At 47.8% G+C, this 24,278-nt stretch overlaps 1 protein-coding gene across 1 annotated transcript; it reads right to left on the minus strand.

Annotated features, from left to right (window-relative positions):
* Window positions 1-1,604: 1,604 nt before the first annotated feature.
* On the minus strand, window positions 1,605-24,278 carry PPIL1 (peptidylprolyl isomerase like 1). The gene is made up of 4 exons (XM_081093631.1): window positions 23,973-24,278; window positions 20,171-20,325; window positions 3,314-3,382; window positions 1,605-2,773 (listed from the first exon to the last, which is right to left on the minus strand). Exons 1-4 carry the CDS (start codon window positions 24,026-24,028, stop codon window positions 2,553-2,555), a joined length of 501 nt encoding a protein of 166 aa, XP_080949757.1. The 5' UTR covers window positions 24,029-24,278; the 3' UTR covers window positions 1,605-2,552.

Raw genomic sequence — 24,278 nt, forward strand, 5'->3', positions numbered from 1 at the left:
GTCCCACAACCTCTCTTCACTCATCTCCATCAAAGTTACAAACTCATCCTTGCCTTCTCACAAGCCAGCTTGCCTCCATCTGAGATGTGACTGAAATGGGCTCTCTCCCAGCACACCCGCTCTTATGAGATTTCTCCTCGCTGTACTTATCCTAGGAGGGTGTGGACACTCACAGGACACAGGGATTCATCAGGATCCCCTTAACCAAGCTCCCTTTACACAGAAACAGAAATTCCCACATCTCTGCCTACTGGCAGAATCTCGGAAATTGTGGAACAATTCCAGTTTCTCTTTGAGGTCACCGCCTTCGTGAAGACTGGTTCACACTCATGCGTGATCACCTCACATGATTGGCGTACCCCGGAAACAGGAGCTGTGCCTGTGCCCCTCTCTTCCCAGGTGTGCTCACAACCTACTCTCCTTTTCAAAGCAGCGGTAATGGGTTTCCGCCGCTCCCTGACCTGGTGGAAGCGGGAGTTGCAGGACTGTAATTCTGGGAGGTAACTAGACGAGTGTCTTATTCCTTGCTCTAGAGGTGGACCCAATTATGTCTGCCCAGTCCAGGCTGAAAGAAATGTATTTTTAACTTCCCAAAACAGTACTTTGCCCCCAAAACCATCTCTGGGAAGTTAAAAAGTCATTTACATTGTTTGTTATTGAGTGTTCCTTTTTTTAAAAAATAAATTTTTATTGATTTCAGAGAGGAAGGGAGAGGAAGAGAGAGAGAAACATCAATGATGACAGGGAATCATTGATTGGCTGCTTCCTGCACGCCCCCTACTGGGGACCGAGCCCACAACCCAGGCATGTGCCCTTGACCAGAATCGAACCCAGGATCCTTGAGTCCATAGGCTGATGCTCTCTCTCTATACAAGTGGTTCTCAATCCTCTGGCCCTTTAAATACAGTTCATGTTGTGACCCAACCATAAAATTATTTTCGCTGCTACTTCATAACTGTAATGTTGCTGTTATGACTTGTAATGTAAATATCTGATATGCAGGATGGTCTTAGGCGACCCCTGTGAAAGGGTCATTCGACCGCCAAAGGGGTCGCGACCCACAGGTTGAGAACCACTGCCTATACACTGAGCCAAACCAGCGAGGGCCCTTTTTTTGTTGAGAGAGGAGGAAGGGGAAAGGTCGAATATGGGGAACACTTGAGGACTAGAACCTTGTTTGGTCATTCCAGAGAGTAAATCACCATTTCCAAAATTCAGAGAGCAGGAAACATACTGAAACTACAAGCCCCTATTCAATCAAGGGGCTACCACTTTAAGAGAGTCAATACCACAACACACGCTCCCTCCGACAGGCAGGTGTATCTCTTGTTAGTTTGAGGGACAGTTCAGGTCTCAGCACATCCACCTGGTAATCGCCAGGGAATCCCCCTCACTCAGACTTGCTCATCGAGATCACCTAACTTCTCTCTTCGTTTCTGCCTTTTTAAATCAGACCTGCTCTTAAACAGGAGAAGTCCCCTGGAGATCACAAACCTACAATGATGTGAAATCTTGAAGATGAGCCCTAAAATACAACTTGAGGTGGTTCAGAGGTTAAAATGGCTCATAGAACCTCATACAATATTTAAAATCAGACCACAGCAAAAATTTCAACCATCAATGGCATTTTATTTAGGAAGTTTCTATGTATCACACAGCTATTAACTTCCTTTCTCTCATAATCTCCTTAAAAAATACATAAAGATTAAAAAACAAACAAACAAAAAAAAGGCCCTTAACATATAAAATCTCGGTTTCTCTAAAGTCTTAGGTTTGTTTTTTTTTAAAAAGGTAGTGGCACTTCTTTATGAGAAGAATTCAGTCTTTTCTTAGGCTCACTAGATTTCTACTCCTTCCTGGGCAAAAAATGGTCAACGCTTCTGTTTCCTTTTAGTAAATTCATTTCTTGATTATTACACATTAGCATTCCCCACTTGACACCTTCTTAGACACTTGATTGTTGGATGCATTTCTCACTTGGCAAACAGCCAGTGTGGCTTTGCGTGGGATGTCTAAGTGTCAGGAACAGCAGTGTTGATGTTCTGCTTTTGAGGGGGAAATATATATAGCGACGCAGACATTCCCAGGAAGAACAAATGTAGACTGAAAAGGGTGTGCAGAGTGCAGAGGGCCAACAGGCACTGCGTGGTTTGAATTCTGTGGCCGTCAGCCACCGAAGACTGCAATGCAGGCCAGAATATAAATCTTCGCAGAAAGAAGTTTGGCTGGACCCTGAAATGGCAGAGCTGGCCTCATGTTGTCCAAGGGTACCAGACAGAGGCACACAAGACGCAGTGTGGGTCGTCTGCAGTGAGCAGTAGCCTGTGTGATCATGCATGGGCAGTTCTGGAAATGCCCTGTCAACCGAGGCTCAGGGAGAAGCGACAAGAAGCATCCTATTAAAATACACTTCCACCTCTAACTCACCCAAGCTCCCAGGCCTCCTTGGCTCCGTGATTCACAAGGCCAAAATGAAGTTCAGAGGTGTGTCATTTAGGCCACCTGGACACCGGTTCGCTGGGCCATTTCAGAAGACCTGGACAGCAGCAAGGCTACCCAGAAGGGTATGCCTTGATGATCTTCACATCGTCCACAGGGCGGTCCTGGGAGTTTGTTTCCACCATTCCTACTCGATTCACCATTCCTATACCCTGGCACACGCGGCCAAATATGGTGTGTTTGCCATCAAGCCACTGGGTGGGAGCTAGGGTCACAAAGAACTGGCTGCCGTTGGTGTCCGGCCCTGCATTGGCCATTGCAAGAATTCCAGCCCCTGGTGGGAAAAGGAAGAGAGGGAAGAGTATGAAAAACCCCCACGGCTCCAACCTGGCGCTGCTATACCATCGCAGGGATGAAAAGAAGCCAGACGTTGCTCTGGCCTCTCTCATCACCCCCCTTCCCCAGGGCAGGCTCTCTGCCTTTGCACAGAGGCCATCAGCTGCACCACCCGAGCCTCTTCGCCTGCTCCCCAGCCGCTGTCCATGATGATCCTCACTAACCACTGGGCTATGCTGCCCCGGCCCTAAAAATCCAGCAAGGTCTCCAGCTTCTCTGCGGAAGCTTTTGTGTTGCTATAGTGTAAGAGCAACATTCAGCCAGCAGAGTCTAGACACTCAGACCAGCACTCTGAATCGCTCAGGATGCTGAGAGGCGCCACTCTCTCTAATCCTCCAGGGCTCTCCGTGGCGCCGCGGCGGGCAGCTACATGGCACCGTGCCACCATGCCAGGCTTTCACCTTGAATCACAGCCAAAAGAACGAACCTTCAAAATCCACCCTCCCTTCTCACCCAGTCCAGCAGATTACATACTTACCCGTGAATTTCAAGTCTGGATGAAGTTCATCTTCAAACTGCTTGCCATAGATAGACGCACCGCCTCGACCTGCCACATTGGAAGACGAGAAGCCAATCAGCCAGTCTCACATCCCCCCTCTCAGCAAGAACTATGTCCAGGGTCAAAGGATTTTAGGAGTAGAGCAAAGGAAAAGGCAGGGAGCAGTGAGCCCCAGCCAGTGTGCTGCAGCCACACAGCCCTCAGCAGAACCAAGCACTACCCAGCACGTTCCAATCACTGGTTTCACTCAGGTAAGACATTTCTTTTCAAAATAACACCAACAGTGTTTTTCTCGCTTATTAAAGTTATACATGTTCGCTGTCAAAAATGTAGAAAACACAGAACACTATCAAAAGAACATTAAAGTGCCCTGTAATCTAACCATCTACAGATAATCACCATTCATAGTTTGATGAATTAAGATATTTGTTAAATTCTTAACGTTTTTTTTTTAATATTTTTTTAAAAATATATTTTATTGATTTTTTACAGAGAGGAAGGGAGAGGGATAGAGAGTTAGAAACATCGATGAGAGAGAAACATCAATCAGCCGCCTCCTGCACACCCCCTACTGGGGATGTGCCCGCAACCGAGGTACATGCCCTTGACCGGAATCGAACCTGGGACCCTTCAGTCTGCAGGCCGATGCTCTATCCACTGAGCCAAACCGGTTTGGCAAATTCTTAACGTTTTGATGAGGATTCAGACAGGAACGCCGAAGCCCTAACCCTTTGCTAATCAATCAGCACTTGCCTACTGAGCTCAGATCTGCCCCTGAATCTCAATGGACCCAAACCTCCAGCAGCCATTTGTAATGGATCAGAGATGGCACACGAATTGAAAGCTATTTCCCTTCATCTAGATGAAGAAAAATAAGTCAAAGACATCTCGCTTAAGGAGAAACAGGAACGGTGGTCAGGGGCAACCTGGCAGGAAGGAGCGGCAGTGTGTTGGAAGGAGACTGTGAAGAAACACGGGGTTGGGAATGGTTTGCTAGTGACCTCACCACCACCAGGTAGTTATACTGTGTCTGCGGAGCTTGGTGCTGTGCTGGACACCCAGGTTTTGTTGTTAGAACAAAGTGGTATGTTCAACCATCTGCCGTACTGAAGTACTTTGGTTTCTCCGAGCTGACCAGCCAAGACAAACCGTGAACACTGGGTTTACCAGCTGACTCTGCTTGCCCGGCAGCCAGAAAACAGCCCGCACCCAGGGAACGCCCCTCCCTGCAGTCAGCCTGCTGGGAAAGTAGATGTGAAAGCGCCATGCCCACCCCGCAGGCACCGGGCCTGGGCCATGGTGTTTCCATGGTGAAAATCCTTGCTTTACCTTTTAGGATGTTCCACCACAGGGAGCCTGTCAGAGCCCCGAGTTCTTTGCGAAGAGGAACGGGGTGGGGGGTGATTCCTAACAGACTCAGAGGAAGCCTCCCACCTGGCCCAGCCTACCTATGCTTCTGGACTAAACTATGTAAAAATTCATTCCAAAAATTCTAACCTGCCAGTGTACCTCCAAACAGCTGTAATGTAGCCAATATGTTCTCTCTGACTACAGAGTCCAGGCTCCTGTCTGAGGTTTGTGGGGAGGGGTGGTTAGCGGAAATGCTAGGGCTGAAGATGAGAGAGGAGAGGGTGTGGCAGCAAACGGTTCAGCCCACACCCAGGCCTGACAAGCCAGCTGGGGAGAATGCTCAGGAGCCGACTGTCCACCCGCGACTGAGCCTTGGCAGCGTCACCCCTGCAAGCCGGGGCTGCAAGAATGAAACGTCAAGGCCACTGAAACCCACCACATAAATGGCTCCACCAGCAAGAAGGGGATTTCGGGAGTCACAGAAGCAGCCTGTGTGCAAAGTCATCCGCAGGAGATCAAAGAGCACCGAGCCCCTTTTTACTCTCTGGCGCAGTCTGACCAGCGGCAGCGAGTCTGGGCCTCTGCAGCACATTTACCCATAACATGCTATTTTCATAACCTAAACCCACTCAGTAGGGTTTGTAACAAAATGTCATCAAGACAAATAATTCCAATCAAAACAGTCCTTTGGGCATGTGGAATGGGGGAGCCCTGGCTGGGGGGCAGAGCGATGAAAGAGCTCTCTGGTGCAGAGCAGGCTGCACAGATGTCACTTACAAAGGATCACTTACAAAGCCGACGATGTTGCTGTCAGAAATGTGCTATGTGCCTGGCCTGGTATAGATACAGCAGCGACAGGCACAGACCTGCTTTCTAAACTCTCTACTCCCCAAGTCCTTTTATTCTTCTGTCTTCTCCTTTAAGCATTTATTCAACACTAGAGGCCCAGTGCACAAAATTCATGCCCCGGGGGGTGGGAGGGTCCCTTAGCCTGGCCTGCACCCTCTCGGAGTCCAGGACCCCTCGGGTGATGTCTGCCTGTAGGCCTAAGCCCACAGGCAGACATCTCTCTCGCAGTCCGGAACCCCGTGCTCCTTACCGCTCGGCTCACTGCTCCTTAGTGCTGCGGTGGAGGTAGGAGAGGCTCCCGCCACCACCGCTGCGCTCACCAGCTGTGAGCCAGCTTCTGGCTGAACGGCGCTCCCCCTGTGGGAGCACATTGACCACCAGGGAGCAGTTCCTGCACTGAGCATCTGCCCCCTGGTGGTCAGTGTGCGTCACAGCGACCGTTTGTTCCGCTGTTCGGATGATTTGCATATTAGGCTTTTATTATATAGGCTACTTAGTATTTCATCCATACAAGAAAATGCAAATAATATGACAAACAACTGTACATCTTACCCTTAAGAAACAAAATGTGGCAAATCAGTTAGACCCCATGCATACACACCCTGCTTCCCTCCACCCCCACTCTCCCAGGGAACCACTATTCTGACCAGCAGTTTGTTATTTCCATGCATTTTCTTCTTTACTATATATATATGCATCCCTTAAAAATGTGTTGTTCTGCATGTTTTTAGGTTTAGAGAAGTGTATTATAACGCAGTCTTCTGCAATTAGCTTTTTTCTGTTCACCACTGTCACAGTCATGCACTTTGTTCCGTGCAGCTCTCTGAAATATTCATTGCACTGTGTGATTACACCGAGCTTATCTTTTCTCATGTTGATGGCTCTTTAGGGTCTTCCCAATGTTTTCCTATTACAAAACACACTGTAATAACCACTCTCTTATGGTCCACAAACAAGTGCAGGACCTCTCAGAGACCACAGCTCGCTGGGGGTATATATGCAGGGTCACAATCAGACTATTTCACCATTACTCCATGTGGGAAGCACGCCAGGTCCCCGGACAGTCAAAGCCAATGGGAGCACAGAAGCCTTGTTATCAGTACACCAGAATGGCCAAGGCCGCTCTGGGCATGAGCCTAACTGGAAAGTCCAAGGACTTGGAGCCTGGGACTCCTAATCAGGCCAAGATACCATGAGTGGGTGCAAGGACACATGGTACACTGTGCCCGTCAGTAGCCAATAAGATTGATGTAACTACTGGCACAAAGCCTTCTTTGTCTACATAGTATAAAAGTAGGTTACTGACCAGCTAGTCTGCTGGAGTATGGAGAGAGAGCAGCTAAGATGAAGTGTGAGAAGAAGTGTGTTAGAGAGAGAGCAGCAGGGCAGGAGAGACAGGAGAAGCTGCTGAGCCGGAGAGCTCAGGTACCGCTACGATGGGAGGCGGTGAGTCTAGAAGGCAGCGTGCGGCTGCTCAGATAAGAGACTGATGCTGCCGAAACCGGTTTGGCTCAGTGGATAGAGCGTCGGCCTGCGGACTGAAAGGTCCCGGGTTCGATTCCGGTCAAGGGCATATAGCTGGGTTGCAGGCACGTCCCCAATGGGGGATGTGCAGGAGGCAGCTGGTCGATGTTTCTCTCTCATCGATGTTTCTGACTATCTCTCTCCCTTCCTCTCTGTGGAAAATCAATAAAATATATTTAAAAAAAAAAAAGAGACTGATGCTGCTTCTGTGGGAAAGGTATGTGTTCACCAGCCGGTGTCTGGCTGCCTGCCTGTACGGACCTTGCTGTGAGGACTATTCTTGTCTGATGGCTCTGTGGCCACTGGCTTCTGCAATGAAGACTCATTCTTATACACCCACAGCCTCTCATGGCGTCTCCATCTGCCCCACCACCAAGAACTGACCTGAGGAACTTGGACTAAGTTCCCAACAGTTAGTACAGTGGGCAAGGTTCAAGGAGGAATCAGCCCCGATGTAATCAGATAGGATAATTTATTTATGATTTATTTAAAAATATTTTTATTGATTTCAGAGAGGAAGAGAGGAGAGATAGAAACATCAATGATGAGAGAGAATCACTGATCGGCTGCCTCCTGCACACCCACTACTGGGGATCGAGCCCGCAACCTGGGCATGTGCCCTTGACTGGAATTGAACCTGGGACCCTTCAGTCAGCAGGCTGACGCTCTATCCACTGAGCCAAACTGGCCAGGGCCAGATAGAAGAATTTAGAAGGATACATGGATTCACAGCCACTCAGAGCACCCGAGCTCGTGTAGGGCTCTGGCTTGTGCTCTGACACTCCATTCCCCAAATACCTTGCCAGAAGAGCCCCAGTGTGCACCCCCACCCACAGTGCTCTCTCTTCCTCTCACTGCTCTAGGTTCTCTGGCAGCTTTCTAACATTTGTCAGTCTAACAGGCGTCTGATCGCTTGTGGGGTTTTAACCTGCGTTTCCCTGACAGAGGAAATGTGCATAATTTCAGTTTATTGGCCACTTAGCTTTCCTTCTCTGTGAACAGCCACTTTTCTAGTGAGTGGCTTGACATTTTAGAATTTATATGTATATTATATCATTAGGATTAGTATTCTGGATACGAATCTTTTTTCAGCTAATGCTTTGCAAATACCCTCTTCCAGTTGACTTTTTGCACTTTTGAATGAGGTCTTCTGATGCACGTAAGTTTTTGCTGTTGAAATTCCTTAATCTTTTTCTTTATGACCTGCGCTTTTTGCTTCTTAAAAAAACATTTATCCTCAAGATTCCCGATGTCTTTTCTTCCTCCTCCTGCTCAGTGACTGTGAAAACCTCTGCAGACCAACTGGAGTGGCATCGAAGACACAGGGAACGGCCTCTAACTGTGGTGCTTGCTACCTGTCCCCACGGCTCCCATGCCACAGCTGGTGAGACCGAGGTTAGTACCCAGCCCCAAGCAGCCACAGGGAGGCCAGTCAGTGGCCCATAAGGGGGCCCACGGGACAGCTCTGTCTGGGGCACTGCACACTGGAAGGTGACGGACCAAGCCAATCAAAGCCTTTCTTCTGGGAAGGGAACCTCTCACAGACACTGCAGGCCGGCTGTCCTGAGCACCCCCATCGCCGTCACAGCCAGCCTCACCCTCAGAGACACGGAAGGCGGGTATCAACCAGATGCCTTTGCAACAAGGGGTGGCCAGGTGACCCGGTTCTGGCTTCTAACACAAACAGAAGCCTGCCGAGTAGACAGACTCCTGGGAGAAGGACGGCGTTCCTGATAAAAGGGACAAACACGCTCCCAGTCTTTCACCCAGAGCTCTTCCCCACCTTCCTTCTCTGAAAGCAGGTGTTAGGAGTGGCAGCAACCGTCTTGCAAACGTAAGACAAGTTTGAGATCAAAAGTCAAGACGCTAAGAACCGTGGAGTGGAAACACATAGCAGGCCTGGGTCCCTCACACTCTGCTGGGCAGCTGAACCAATGGCTGCAACTGCTTACTCCACACACTCCCGTACTGAGAAAAACAAAAGCTCTTAGTTTAAGCCATTAGGGCTGAGTTTTCTGGGACTTGTAGCCAATGGCATCCCAAGTTGATACAACCGCTTTGTTAGTAACAGGAGGAAGGGGGAACTGACAAGTGCAGCTGCTGTTAGGGAAACCCGGGAAATGCCAAACACCAGATCCAACGTGGGAAACCACGCTGCAGTTCTCCCAGAAGCTTTGAATTCTTAAGATGTTCTCTCTTCCTCACTCGCCTTTGGGGTCAAGAGATCCAGATTTCGGTTCCAATTCCACCATTTACTAGCTGGGTAACTTTAAGCAAGACACTTACCCTCTCTAAGCCTCCGTTTCCTTGAATGCAAACAAGAATAGTAGCACTTGTGTCTCATATGATTGTTATGAGAACTAAATAACGCACGGAAGCCATGCAGTTCTACAGACAGTAGTAGTATCTGCCACGGTGGGCTCCCTTTAACTGAGCGAACCTGAGCATTGTCCGTGAGAGGCAAAAGGAAGTCGTGATTTTGGGTTTATTTCAGTTCTTCCGTCCTCAAACCTCACCATCCCTCACTGCTCCTTGCTCTTTGTAACTTTCCTTCTTCTTTCACTGAGAAAAAGGCAAGAGACCTTTCACATGCTCACACGCCCAATTCACTTCCCTTCCTACATCTTACCGTTTCTTCCTACATCTTTCTTCCTCCTTTATTAATGCAGTATGAATAAATTGTTCATCTAACTATCTCACCACCACAAACCATTTACCTGCAATGAACTTTGCAGCTACAATTACCCCCTCTCCTGTATCAATTTTTCTTTCTAGTGGATCATTCCATCAGCATAAAAACATGGTATGAATATTTCCCACATTAAAAAGCAAACAAAAGAAAAAACTCCATCTCCTAGTATCTCATCGTCCTGCATATCATTCACAGAAAAATCTCCTCAAAAAAGCTGTCCTCACTTGGTGTCTCCACTTCCTCTCCTACCTCTTGAATGCTCTCCATTCAGACTTTTGCCTTCACCACTCCAACGAAACTGCTTCTGTCAAGGTCATCAGTGACTGCCACGCCCTTGAACCCAATGGCCAGCCCTCAGGCCTCAGCTTGCTTGAACCATAAGCAGGATCTGACAGCTGATGTCACCCTTCTTGCAACCCCACCTCACTGGCGGCTCCTCATACTTTTCTGCTGGTGCTTTCTCCTCTGCCTGCTCTCCTTTCACAGTGTGAGGCCTGCACGGATGTGTGAAGAACTCCCCTCCCAGCCCTTACTCCCTCACCCCTTTATCTTTCACAGGTGTTACCCCAATAAAGCTCTTCCATGCCTAACTCTGTTTTGGCATCTGCTTCCCAGAGGACTAGGACCCACAGAACCACGATCACCTTGGCTACAAGTTCTAGCTTTGACAATGAAAGCTTCCAATTGGTCACCTTGCCTTTCCCTTTCCACACCAGTCGCTTCTCCACCTGGAGGCCAGAGGGATCCCTTAAAAACAAGTCACAGTGTGGCAGTGGTCTGCTCAAAATCCTCCCGTGACATTTCAACACTTAGGACAAAATCAAAGTCTTCAGCACAACTTACAAGACACCCCATGATCAGGGACTCGCTAACCTTCAAAGTCACCTCCTGCCACTCTCTCCTCACTCACCTGCTCCAGGTACTGTCCTCTGGGCTGTTTCTGGCCAAGCACAGCCTGGTCTAAGGCTCTGACTACTGTTCCCTCTGAGTGTCCTGCCTCTGGCAGTCTCAGAGCTCACTACTTCCCTGGATTTAGAACTCTGCTCAAATGCACTTTATCTGACGAGAGGTCTTCCCTCATCACACTCTCCAAAACAGCACCTCCCTCACTCTCTATCCAGTGGTTCTCAACCAGGGATGACTTTGCCCCCTAGGGAACTGGGTAATATATGGGGACATTTTTAGTTGTCACAGTGAGGGGTTCTACAGGCATCTAGCAGGTTGAGGTCAGGGATTCAGTTAAACATCCTACAATGCACGGGAAAGCCCCCATCCCCCACAACAAAGACTTATCCAGCCCAAAATGTCAATAGTGCCAAGGTTGGGAATACCTGCTCTACCCCCTTATGCGTTATTTCTCCCATATCATGTCATGACCTGACAGTATATTATGTACTTATCTGCTCATTGTCTGTCTGTCACACCACAGTGAGCGCCACATGGCTTTCTTATTCACTATTGTGTCCCCAGCTCTTAGAACGATGCCTGGACCACGGTAGGAGTCTAACAAACATTTGTTAAATGAATTAACAACCAAAATAAATAATAACTAAACTTTTTTGCACTCCTATTTGTATCAAGCCTGTGCAAACCATTTGATGAAGATCAGCTCATTTACTACTCACAACAGCCTCCTGAGGTGCATATGACCACACTCCCCATTCATAGATAAGAAGGCTCAGCAAGGTCACATAACTAGTCTACATTTAATAAGTGTTCCGGTGGAGCCAAGACTCAACCCCAAGCCTACTGGGCCACAACCTCCTGTTCACCCCACACCCATGGTTGGCAAACTGCGGCTCGGGAGCCACATGCGGCTCTTTGGCCCCTTGAGTGTGGCTCTTCCTAAGCCTTAGGAGTACCCTAATTAAGTTAATAACAATGTACCTACCTATATAGTTTACGTTTAAAAAATTTGGCTCTCAAAAGAAATTTCAATCGTTGTACTGTTGATATTTGGCTCTGCTGACTAATGAGTTTGCCGACCACTGCCCCACACTAAACTACTCGCCACATCCCATGGCTGGGTTACATTTCCTCACATCGTTTTTTTATTCCAGACTTAAGAGTTCCAGACGGTCCCTGAATGGTGCTAGGTCAAATCTGAACTCCCATCTGGAGGGTCTCCATGAACTGGCCCTCTTACCCCCCATGCTATCTCCTACTCTGCCTCACACTGCTCCTTTACTGTCCCCTAAGCATGCAGCTCAGGGGCCTTAGATATCACACCCTATGCATTTGCTCCGGGTGTGGCAAGGTGGCTGGGTTGTGTCGCAGAGCCAGTCCAGCGGGTGAGACGTGACACCTGGGGTGGTCGGCTCTCCCTCACATCCTACATGCTTCTGTTACTTGTGTGTCCACTCTGTACTCCTTCTTCTTCCAAAATCCAAAATGTCCTTCCCTGTCCTCCCAAGAGTTAAAATTCTACATTCCTTCAAGCCCACCTCAAATATGCTCCCTACCCATTCTAATCCCACTCCACTGTACTTTTTCTCTTATTATTAACTAGAGGCCCGGTGCACAAAAATTTGTGCACTTGGGGGGGGGGTTCCTCAACCTGGCCTGTGCCCTCTCGCAGTCTGGGACCCCTCGGGGGATGACCACCTGCTGGCTTAGGCCTGCTCCCTGGGGTATCAGGCCTAAGCTGGCAGTCAGACATTCCTCTGGCAGCCAGGAGCCCTCGGGGGATGTCTACTTGCCAGTGGGGAGCAGGCCAAAGCTGCAGTCGGACATCCTTAGTGCTGCTGAGGAGGCAGGAGAGGCTCCCACCACCAACACTGTGCTGGCAGCCATCAGCCTGGCTTGTGGCTGAGCATAGCCCTCCCTGTAGGAGCGCAATGACCACCAGGGGTAGCTCCTGCATTGAGCATCTGCCCCCTGGTGGTCAGCGTGTGTCATAGTGACCAGTCATTCCCAGTCATTCTGCTGTTAGGGTCAATTTGCATATTACCCTTTTATTATATAGGAGTGCCTGGCCAGCCTGGGTGAGGGGCTGAGGGCTGTTTTCAGACTGGCCACATCCCCTTCAGGGTGGGGGGGACCTGCTGGGGTGCCTGGCCAGTCTGGGTGAGTGGCTGATGGCAGTTTGCAGGCTGGCCACAGCCCCTTCAGGGTGGGGGTCCCCGCTGGGGTGCCTGGCCAGCCTGGGTGGGGGGCTGATGGCTATTTGTAGGCTGGCCAAGCCCCCCAGCAGGAACCCTCACCCCATGAGTGTGTGGCCAGCCTGGGTGAGTGACTGATGGCTGTTTGCAGGTTGGCCACAGCCCCCAGCCACCCAAGCTTCCAGTGGAGGCTGGCTGGAAGCAGGTATCTGGGATTTATTTGTCTTCTATAATTGAAACTTTGTTGCCATAAGCAGAGGCCTTAGCCGGCTCTGGGCTGGCAGGAAGCTTGGCTTCCTCCATCGCTGGGGCAACCAAGCCTCCAGCTTGCTCCAGCTCCATGGCTGGGTTAATTTGCATATAGTCGCTTTGATTGGCTGGTGGGCATGGCTTAGGGCGTAGGGAAAGTGCGGTCAATTAGCATCTTTGTCTTTTATTAGTGTAGATTATTCCAACCTATGTTATATAATAATCCACAGCACACTTGCATACATTTGCATATCCTATATAATAAAAGCCTAATATGTTAAGTGTGTCCGGTCATCCGTTCAACCAATCAGAGCGTAATATGCTGATATGCTAGACCACTCAACCGCTCGCTATGACATGCACTGACCACCAGGGGGCAGACAGTCAACACTCAACCAGTCGCTATAACTTGCACTGACTACCAGGGGGCAGACACTCCAACCAGTAGGTTAGCTTGCTGCTGGGGTCCAGCCAATCAGGACTGAGCAAGACAGGCCGGACATGCCCTGGAGCCCTCCCCGGCCCGGATTGTGCCCCAGTGGGGTTCCTCAGCCTGGCCTGCACCCTCTCGCAATCCAGGACCCCTCGGGGGATGTCGGAGAGCCGGTTTTGGCCTGACAGCGGAACAACCGGTCGCTATGATACGCACTGACCACCAGGGGGAGATGCTCAACACAGGAGCTGCCCCCTGGTAGTCAGTGCGTTCCCACAGGGGGAGCGCCGCTCAGCCAGAAGCCAGGCTCATGGCTGGCAATCACAGTGGTAGCGGGAGTCTCTCCTGCCTAAGCCGGCAGTCGAACATACCCCAAGGGCTCCTGGACTGTGAGAGGGCACAGGCCAGGCTGAGGGGATCGCCCCCCCCCCCCCGCCCCCAGTGCATGAATTTCATGCACCAGGCCTCTCATTGACTATACTGTTCTTTCTAGATATTTCTCATAATGAATATCTTGTCTTCCTGGACAAAGAGCTCTGCAAGGAAAAGAACAATGCCTTGACTTCTCTCCTGGCCAGGTGGCTCGGTTGGTTGGAGCGTCATCCGTACACCAAAAGGTGGTCGGCTCGATTCTGGTCAGGGTACATATGATCAATGTTTCTCTCTCTCTCCCTTCTTCTTTCTCAAAAATCAATAAAAACATATCCTCATGTGAGGATTTAAAAAAAAGGGGGGGAGGGGAATATGCCTTGGCTTCTAATGCTTGTGTACCCCTCACAGGCCTTAGATAGCACAAGATACCCAGCAGCCTCTTAGCAAATATTCATCAAATGAATAAAATTAACAATGAATTTGCTGTCAACATGTTACACTTCAGGTGTTCCTGGAGCAAGTGGAGAGATGAACTCAGAGTGAGGGTGACGCACAACATAATCGGCACATAATTAATCACTGCAATCACAGCAGCCAGTGAGCCCTGTGAGGCTAAGCACAGAGCAGTAGAAGCAAAGGAAGCACTGGATAGGGTACCATGCCGTACAGGGAGGAGAGGAACAGAAGTTTGTAGAAACGGGTAAAAGACATTCAGAGCCCTAGACAGTGTGGCTCATTTGGTTGAGCATCAGCCCATGCTCCGAGAGGTTGTCGGTTCAAGGTCATTGGTTCATTTTCTGATCAGGGCACATGCCCAGATTGCGGGCTTGATCCCTGGTCAGGGTGCATGCGGGAAGCAGCCAGTTGACATTTCTCACAATGATGTTTCTCTCTCTCTCTCTCTCTTCCACTCCCTTCCTTTCTAAAATAAAATAAAGTAAACATATAAAAAAATCAGGCATTCAGAGGGCTAAGTAAAAAGAAAGCATAAAGTTATTACACTAAAGGAAATTTAAAGAAAGAAAAATGGTTTAAAATGAAGCAGGAAGTCAAAGGGTATATGAATTGAGAAAACATCTGGAAAAGGTGTATCAGAACGACGCTGGAAAGAATAGGTTCCAGGTGTGGAGAGGTGGTGGGTTGTGTCACAGGAGGAGATGGAAGAGGTATTTGACTTGCTGAAGGGTCCACAATACCAAGCTGCGCTCCTGAGATGTCTAGTAAAAACCTGTTACCTAATCAGCTAGCAGTTCAAACTAGTGACCCAGGAGGACCAAGCTCTTGTTTGCCTTCAACCACAGACCTGCCAGCAGGCTGAGCTCAATCATTCGTTATACTTGAGGTTGGATGCAATTATTTGGAAATCTTTTGAGCTATTCAATTTCATTAAAGTTACAACATGGAAATGTGACATTATGAAGGACTGAGAACTACAGAAATATATGGACGCTCTGGCATGAGTAACTCACATATGAGTCACTTCTAATTCTTTTACCCTAATCATTGACTCTCTCTGTTCACTGCTGACATGAATTAAAATTTTGTCTCATAATGTTCTGGCTGGTGTTGCTTAGTGATTAGAGTGTTGGCCTGCACACAGAAGGGTTGAGGGTTCGATTCCTGGTCAAGGGCACATACCTGGGTTGCAGGTTCAGTCCCTAGAACCAATTGATGTGTCTCACATCCATGATTCTCTCTCCCTCTTTTCCCTCCACTCTCTCTAAAATCAATGGGAAAATACCCTCGGGCGAGGATTACCAAAAATATTTTTTTAATCTTATAACAATGAAAGAGAGAAGACGACAGGAAAGAAGTACATCGAAGTGTTGGCAGGACACTTTTAAATAAAGAATGTGGACCATTTTCCCTCCAATACCTGATGAAGCAAACACAAAAAATTCAAACTTAAAAGGCAAAAATTTCACCAGCATCAACCAAATAAGAAAAAAGAAACAAACTTACTCCAAAAATGTTGAAGAGTTAGCAAGGAAAAACTTGTCTGCTTGCACTCCCTAATCAAGAAAGGAGGAGTGTCACCCAGAGAATCCTGCAATTTTGAGAAGCCATCAGAGGACGTGGGCGAGCAGCCCTGAAAAAGCTAAGGAATGGGCTGCCGCACACACAAGTGCTCAGGAGTGGCAGGGGGGGGGCTACCAGCACTGGCCATCTTGGTGGGTGGGGGGACCCTCAGTTCCTGGGCCACCTCAGGAACTCAGTCTGTGAGAAAACATAATCCAAGAAGGGCTTCTCCGTGGCTGTCTCGAGCTACCAATGCGTCAATAAGAATCCAATAAAACGAGTTCAAAGACAAGATAATAAATTAACAGAAAAGGCTGCAGAACTAAGGAAACAGATTTAGAACCAAATGACACCAATACAGCACTAATAAATAAATCAGAGCAGGAAAGAACAAAATAGACATGACTAAAAATTGAATACGCGACAGAATAAAGGTGTGAGATTATTTCAGTGGATGCAAAAAATATGGAAAAACATCATCTCAGACTCTCAAAAGAAATGTGATGGCAAAGGTGATGAAACAAAGAATTAGTTTCCTGAAATAGAAAATCCAATAAGTATAACAGAAAAAATTCATAAACATAAATCAAAAAAATTTCCCTGAATTGAAGGAAGAAGAAAATCTGATCTCAGTATTCTTCAAAGCCATGTTCAAAATCTGAAGGTGATGGAATAGGATGTCTATTTCCCTCAGAAAAAGATCTGAGGGAATGAGTGTGGCCCAGGAAGCGCACACCCAGTCATGGTCTTTTTCAAGTGTAAGGGCAACAGGCAGAAATTCTCAACCATGACCTAGTTAAAGATGTAACAGCCTCCGGCCCTTGCAATGAAAACCGCTCACCGAGAAATTCTACCTGCTAGCACTTGTGAATAGAAGAGCCTATTGGTGAGCCCCGGACCCTCTGAAATGCAGAACCCAAGTGGGTGTAGAATGGAAAATGCTATAAACTCCGACAAGGAAAAATAAAACAACAAAAACTGGGAGTGAGGGAGGATAGGTCTGAGATCACTGAAAATATATAAGTTGGTCTCTGTTCCCGATTCTTGGCTCAGGGCGCCTAAAACCCTTCAAAAGTGGTGAGAGCACGAGGAGCACCTTTAGTTCTAATAATGTGACTCTGGGTGGGCTCCTGATGGGGTCACCAGAAAGACCCCCTCCCCCCGCCCCGAGGAACCACCACCACCACCACCACTTCTCCGGAGAGGAGAGGGAGACTGGAAATGGAGCTCATCGGTCATGCCTGTACAGGGTTCGAAGAGCTTCTAGGTGAGCGAACATATCTACACCAGGAAGGTGGCACACTCTGCACACTCCACCTCCACAGGGACAGAAGCTCTGGGCTCGGGACCTCCCAGACCTCGCCCTATGCATCTCTTCATCAGGCTGTTCATCTGCATCCTTCACCATTATCCTCCAACAATGGGTAAACATAAGTGTTTCCCCAAGTTCTAGAAGCCACTCTGGCAAAGTAATCAAACTGCAGGAGGGTGTCGTTGGAATCTCCCATCTATAGCCAGTTGGTCTGAAGTAGATACTTGTACCTGGGCTTGTGGTCTGAAGTGTGTGTGTGAGTGTGAGTGTGGGGGTGGGGGTGGGGAGAGAGACAGTCTTGTGGGACTGAGCCCTTAACCTGTGGGATATGACATGGTCTTCAGGTAGATAGTGTCAGAATTAAGTTAAATGGCAGGACACCTGGCTGGTGTTGCAGAGAATTACTTGTCGTAAGGAAAATTACTATATATTTGGCGACACAAGTGTCAGAGTGAAGTGTTCTGTGTGAATATGTAAAAGCAAAGGAGAAACAGGAGGGAAGGATTGGGTTTTTCCCAACACAGGAGGTATGCATATGCAAAACTGAGCTTTTCCTAAACAACAGGGGCGGGTAGAAATTTAAGTACTAATTGCCTCATCTCTCACAGCAGGAAGTCAATTTTTCTGTTAAATGTATACAAAATTAAATACAATACCTTTTGGGTAAAAAGCAATAGCATGCGGGACATAGCCTAATCTCTAAATTATTCCCATTTAGCTAGTTATTCTCCACTCATCCTTTTAACTAGGTATCTGAAAAGAAAGATGTCTAGAATGGCCACCAAAAGTTAACACTGATGATTACTGAGAGGTGAGATATTGGGGAAACAGTTAAATGTGGTTAGGAATCTTTAGGAGGTATACTTCAGAGTAATTTTTGTTCTTTTTTTCTACTTTCCTATATATTTTTAAAAATATATTGATTTTTAGAAAGAGAGGAAGGGAGAGGGATAGCAAGATAGAAACATCAGCCCTGACCGGTTTTGCTCAGTGGATAGAGCGTCGGCCTGCGGACTGAAAGGTCCCAGGTTCGATTCCAGTCAAGGGCATGTACGTTGGTTGCAGGCACATCCCCAGTAGGAGGTGCGCAGGAGGCAGCTGATCGATGTTTCTCTCATCGATGTTTCTAACTCTCTATCCCTCTCCCTTCCTCTGTAAAAAATCAATGAAATATATTTTTTTAAAAAAGATAGAAACATTGATGAGAGAAACATCGATTGGCTGCCTCCTGCACGCCCTCTACGAGGGATCAAGCTCACAACCCAGGCATGTGCCCTGACTGGGAATCAAACCATGGCCTCCTGGTTCATGGGTTGACATTCAACCAGTGAGCCACACCAGCCAGGCTATTCCATATCTATCTATCTATCTACCTATCTAGCTATCTCCCAGGCATGTATCCTGACTGGGAATCGAACCCCAACCTCCTGGATCATAGGTTGGTGCTAATAAATCCCATTTAAATGATGATAACTCTCAAATTCATACCTCAATTCCAGAACTTTCCATGAACTCCCACTCTTATCCTATTACTTATTCAACATCTCTACTTAATGTGTCCAAAACCAAAACCAAATTCTTAATCTTCCCCCTCTAAACACGCTTCTGTCTTAGCCTTCCCCACTTTACTAAATACTAGTAAAAAACTTTGAAGTCATCATCTCTTTCTCTCACACCCCCACCCACCCCCTAATCCAACCTTAGTAAATATCATTGGCTCTATTTCCATCAAAGCATAACCTCAATCCAGTCACTTCTCACCATCTTCTCCACTACCAGCCTTGTCCAACCACATATTTCTATACTGGATGACTACAGCAGCCCTCTAACAGGTTCCCAGCTCTCATTCTTGCCCCTTTATCTGTTCTCCAAACAGCAGCCAAAGCGAGCATTTTAAAGCATACATCAGATCATGTAATTCCTTTGCTCACAACTTTCTAATGGCTCCCATCTTATCCTATATAATAAAAGGCTAATATGCAAATCGACCAAACCACAGAACCCAGTTGCTATGATGCACACTGACCACCAGGGGGCAGATGCTCAATGCAGGAGCTGCCCCCTGGTGGTCAGTGTGCTCCCAAAGGGGGAGCGCTGCTCAGCCAGAAGTCAAGCTCACAGCTGGCGAATGCAGTGGTGGTGGCGGGAGCCTCTCCCGCCTCCACGGCAGCACTAATGGTGGGGAGTGGGCCTAAGCCGTCAGTCAGACATTCCCCAAGGGCTCCCGGACTACGAGGCAGAGGCCGGGCTTGGGGGGGGGGGGAGACGGACACCCCCCCCCCCCCGAGTGTACAGATTTCGTGCACCGGGCCTCTAGTTCAGAATAAAATCCAGTCTGTACCATGCCCTACAAAATCCTACATGGACTCCTGCCTCAGGGCATCTGGTCCGACTCTTTCCTCCAGTCATAAAGTTCATTCCCTCGCTTCTCTGCTCCATTAATAGCAATAGCATCTACCCAGAGAGGACTTCCCTGGCTTTGCTATTGAAATCACATCCCCACATCCTTTTCCTGCTTTATTGAGAGCAACTTTTTTCTTTGTTCATGGCTACACAAGAGCTTAGAAAAGTACCTGGCACAAAGCAGGTGTTCAATACGAACAAATTAATCAAACAACCCAGTATTCTATTTTTCTCACAACACTGAAAATGTCTTCCTTTACTTTGGATTAGTAGATTACACTATACATTCCTATAATATTATTTGCTCTTAGTAAGCAATACATGGAAGTTATGAGAAACTCTATAAAGCCCAGAGTCCAGATTAGTTTCTGGTCAATTCCCCACGTGTGTTTGGGGGAGGGTGTGTGCTAGCAGGACAGCAATAGTCACCCGAATCACTAACCCAGTCCCCGGCATGTGGAAGAGAGCCCGGCTGCCTCACATCAGTTACAACAGAATGAAACTTCAGAAACTAATGCTGGCTTAACTGTACCTGTCCCTGTTGGGTCACCTCCCTGGACCATGAAGTCTTTGATGATTCTGTGGAATTTGGTGCCATTGTAGTAACCTCGACGAGCCAACTCAGCAAAGTTCTTGCAGGTCTTTGGAGCATGCTTCCAGTACAGCTCCAGCACGATGGTCCCCATGCTGCAGACAGAAGAGGGCGGGAGGCTCCAGTCAAGAACAAGGTCACAGCAGATAGGAATGACATGGACTGCTCCAGGACTCTGCATTTTCAAACTTGTGAGCCATGAAATTGTGATAAACATCAGGCTCCATGCTCACCAAGGAAAACAACGCAAGGCAAATAACATGAGCACAACCGTGGACAACTAAAATGTTAATGCCTTATATATTAAAAATTTATTACTGATTACCAGAAATTAATATAACCAACCCCCAAATTAGAAAAAAAAAAAGTCTTACACTTAATTTATAATATTTTTAAAGGAAGACATTAAAGTATCAGGAATTCATATTTATTATAAGTTTCTGGGTGGGGTGGAAACTGGGTAAATAGGAGACAGGAAGTTGTCAATGAATATCTTTTTTAAACTTTATATTTTTGAACCATGGAAATACAGTACCTATTCATAAATACTTTAATGGGGGGGAAAAAGGTACAGTTTGTGTGTATTTAGGAGGGGCTGCAACAAAGGCAAAACCTGATGACTTCAAACCTTTATACCTACCGAATGTGATGAGCCCTCCCCCGCTGAAGTACTGCCAAGGAAAAGGAAGAAGGAAAAGATGGAGGCCAGGTGCCTTCCCCTCTCCATCTCTCACCTAGACTTTAAACTCCAGGAATGTGAGAACGCGGTCAACTCTGTACAGACTGAATACCCAGTGCCAAGCACACTGCAAGTAAACCAGTGGTTCTCAACCTTCCTGATGCCTCCACCCTTTAGTACAGCTCCTCATGTTGTGGTGACCCGCAACCATAAAATTATTTTCATTGCTTCTTCATAACTGTAATTTTGCTACTGTTATGAATTGTAATGTAAATATCTAATATGCAGGATGTATTTTCATTGTGACAAATTGAACATAATTAAAGCATAGTGATTAATCACAAAAACAATATGTAATTATATATGTGTTTTCCGATGGTCTTAGGCGACCCCTGTGAAAGGGTTGTTCGACCCCCAAAGGGGTCGTGACCCACAGGTTGAGAACCGCTGAAGTAAACACTCTATACTGTAGATAGGTTCTTGGAAACTGACTTTTAGGGAAAGAATGTATAATGAAATAAATTTTACCAGAGGCTAGTGGATACAAATAAGAGGTAAGTCCCTGTGGCATACTTCTGATCATAAGAACATCACCAAATTTCTTAAAAAAAAAGGCCCAAACACTTCTAATACTTTACATTGAAATAAATGTGAGCTATATATTCACATAAGGAAGATTAATAAAAACAAGTTAAAACAATTATTTTCCAACCTGCTTATTCCAGTTCAGAGTCTAGGGTGGCTGGAGCCTTATCCCAGAAGCTCAGGGCACAAGGTGGGAACCAAACTGGACAGGATACCCTTCCATCCAGGGCACACTTGCGCGCACACACATAAACTCGTTCAGACTAGGACCCATTGCGACATGCTCACTCGATAATGTGCACATCTTTGGGATGTGAGTACCTGGGAAAACACCCAGGCAGACATGGGGAGCACATGCAAACTCCAGAGACAGTGGCCCTGGATAGCAATCTTTTCCCCTCATCGTTATCACGGAAGGACACTGAAAGGAACCTTAATTCGAGGACCTGCTGTATATGTGCTAAGTGCTAGAACATAGCTTTCTGCTGGCAATTCATCCTTCACGTTACTAATATTCAGCACAGATTAACAATTACTCTGGGCAAGGCACGGATCTAGGTGCTTTCCCTTCATGGAGCTTACATTCCGGTGGGTATTTTTTTAAATACAGATAATAACTTTAGAATGGCAATCAGGAAGTACCTATACAATACTGAAATGTGCATACTTCTTGACAGCAATTTCAACCAAGTATCTACTCTACAGAAAAAAATGACTAAAGTTCTTAAGGATACAATTGTGCAAGGATGTTCATTCGGATATTTGTCATAACAAAACACAAGAAGCAATTTGGATGACCTTCAGAGAGGGAATGACTAAAATATGAGACATTCATACTATGGAAGACTGTATATATTAGTGAGTGAAAGAAAATCAAATTACAGAAAAAGAAACATACACACAGTATGAGCATATGATCTTATTTTTGTCAAAAAAAAAAAAAAGAACATAAAAGAGAGATGTTTATGTGAAAAGGTCTGGAAGATCATTCAACAAACTATTAAAAATGTTTTTAGCCTGGCCAGTGTGGCCCAGTGGTTGAGTGTCAACCATGAACCAAGAAGTCACCGGTTTGATTCCTGGTCAGGGCACATGCCCGGGTTCTGAGCCTAGTAGGGGGTGTGCAGAAGGCAGCCAATGGATGATGTTTCTCTCTATCCCTCTTCCTTCTTCTCTCTAAAAATCAATAAACACATTTTTAAAAGTGTTTTTACATGAGAGGTGGCTTTCATGCTTTTTCTATACACTTCTATACTGCCTGGATTTAAATTTAGATTTATTTTATAGTTTTAAAAAATATGTTAACAGCTGAGTTCAAAAATTACTTTCAGGTTGGTATCTGAAGGAGAATGTTGCCAGATAAGAAGGTGGGGGAAATGGCCTGGGAGCAAAAGCAGCATCTGAGAGAACTGTGCTCTGGTGGAAAGCAGTACAGACAAGAGCAGAAGGAAGGCAGAGGGATGGGGGACTGGAAAGTGTAGCCAGAGGTAGAAGGCCAGAGGAAAAACATCACCTTGAATGTCAGACTACGACGTTTTACTATCAGGGTGCTGTAGCAGTAAGAAGTCACGTCCGGTAATGTGTCCTACTCTGGAAAGGCCGCTCTGGGCTTTTTCCAAAGAGGCAGTGGAATGAATGAGGCCAGGGAACCTAGCCTGGGAGGCGGACATACTGGGCTCCAAATGAGGCCACGCCATTTAACCTGTGAGCTCCGGATGTCCCTGCTAAAGCTGGAGGAGAGAAGGTGGAGCAATGCCTGCAGGGCCTGAGCTGCTGGGAGGATTAAACTAACGGATGCTCCGTCTGCACCGGGGCAGGGCACTAGCTGGCTGGGGCTCCGCTGTATCACATTTGATGGTGGAGCAAATGTGCTTCTTCCTGTTTAACACTGTAGACTCATGGCGTCACAACTGTGACATTCATCCCGTCCACGTTTATTTTTTTAAATATATTTCTTTATTGATATCAGAGAGGAAGGGAGAGGGGGAGAGAGAGAGAAACATCCATGATGAGAATCACTGATCGGCTGCCTCCTGCACACCCCCCACTGGGGATCGAGCCTGCAACCCAGGCATGTGCCCTTGGCCGGAAATGAACCTGGGACCCTTCAGTCCGCAGGCCGACGCTCTATCCACTGAGCCAAACCAGCCAGGGCCATCCCGTCCACATTTGCACAGCTGTCTCCTTCACTATACTGTCTGCCCCTAAAGGCACGGCTGTGTGTTTCATCCACCTGTCTCCTCAGGTGCCATTTCCTACGTCCCCGGCCTGAAGGAAGGGATGAATGAACGGAGCACGGTGGGAGGAGGGTAATCAGGCGCCCCCGCGGCCGCCGCTCCACGAGGACAGCGACGGTCCACGCCTGCCCTCGGGCCGCCGCTCCCACGAGGAGGGAGAGCCCGCCGAGAAGGGAGTCCCGCAGACAAGCCCGGGCTCCGAGTCGCCTCCGCCGGCCCCGCCCCGAGGCGACCCCCTCACCTGGTCTCCAAGTAAACGTTGGGCGGCTGCCAGGAGTCGGGAGGGATGGCCGCCATAGCGGAGCCGGCGGAATCTTTCCCCAGCAGTTGCCACTTCCGGCGTCGATTCGCGGGGGACCCGCCGGTGCGGGGCACACTTCCGGTCCCCGCGGTTCAACCCTGCGGCGCCAAGATTTGAAACGTTGAGAAAAGGAAGAGGAAGGACCCCACCTCCAAAGCCCGGCGGCCGGGGTGCGAGGCGAAAGCAGGCCTGTCGGCCGCAGCCCGGAGGAGAGAGCGCGCTCCCGCGGCGGGGGCCTCGCGCCAC

This window comes from Myotis nattereri (assembly GCF_964212035.1).
Source record: "Myotis nattereri genome assembly, chromosome: 6".
Classification (NCBI taxonomy): Eukaryota; Metazoa; Chordata; class Mammalia; order Chiroptera; family Vespertilionidae; genus Myotis; species Myotis nattereri.

What these genes read in the sequence shown, in the direction of transcription:
- PPIL1 (XM_081093631.1), bottom strand. Translation starts at nt 24,028, where the DNA reads ATGGCGGCCATCCCTCCCGACTCCTGGCAGCCGCCCAACGTTTACTTG. An exon ending in AGGTGACCCAACAGGGACAG is followed by an intron (nt 3,383 to 20,170) that starts GTACAGTTAAGC and finishes CCAATGTGGCAG; the next exon opens with GTCGAGGCGGTGCGTCTATC. An exon ending in TCCAGACTTGAAATTCACGG is followed by an intron (nt 2,774 to 3,313) that starts GTAAGTATGTAA and finishes TTTTCCCACCAG; the next exon opens with GGGCTGGAATTCTTGCAATG.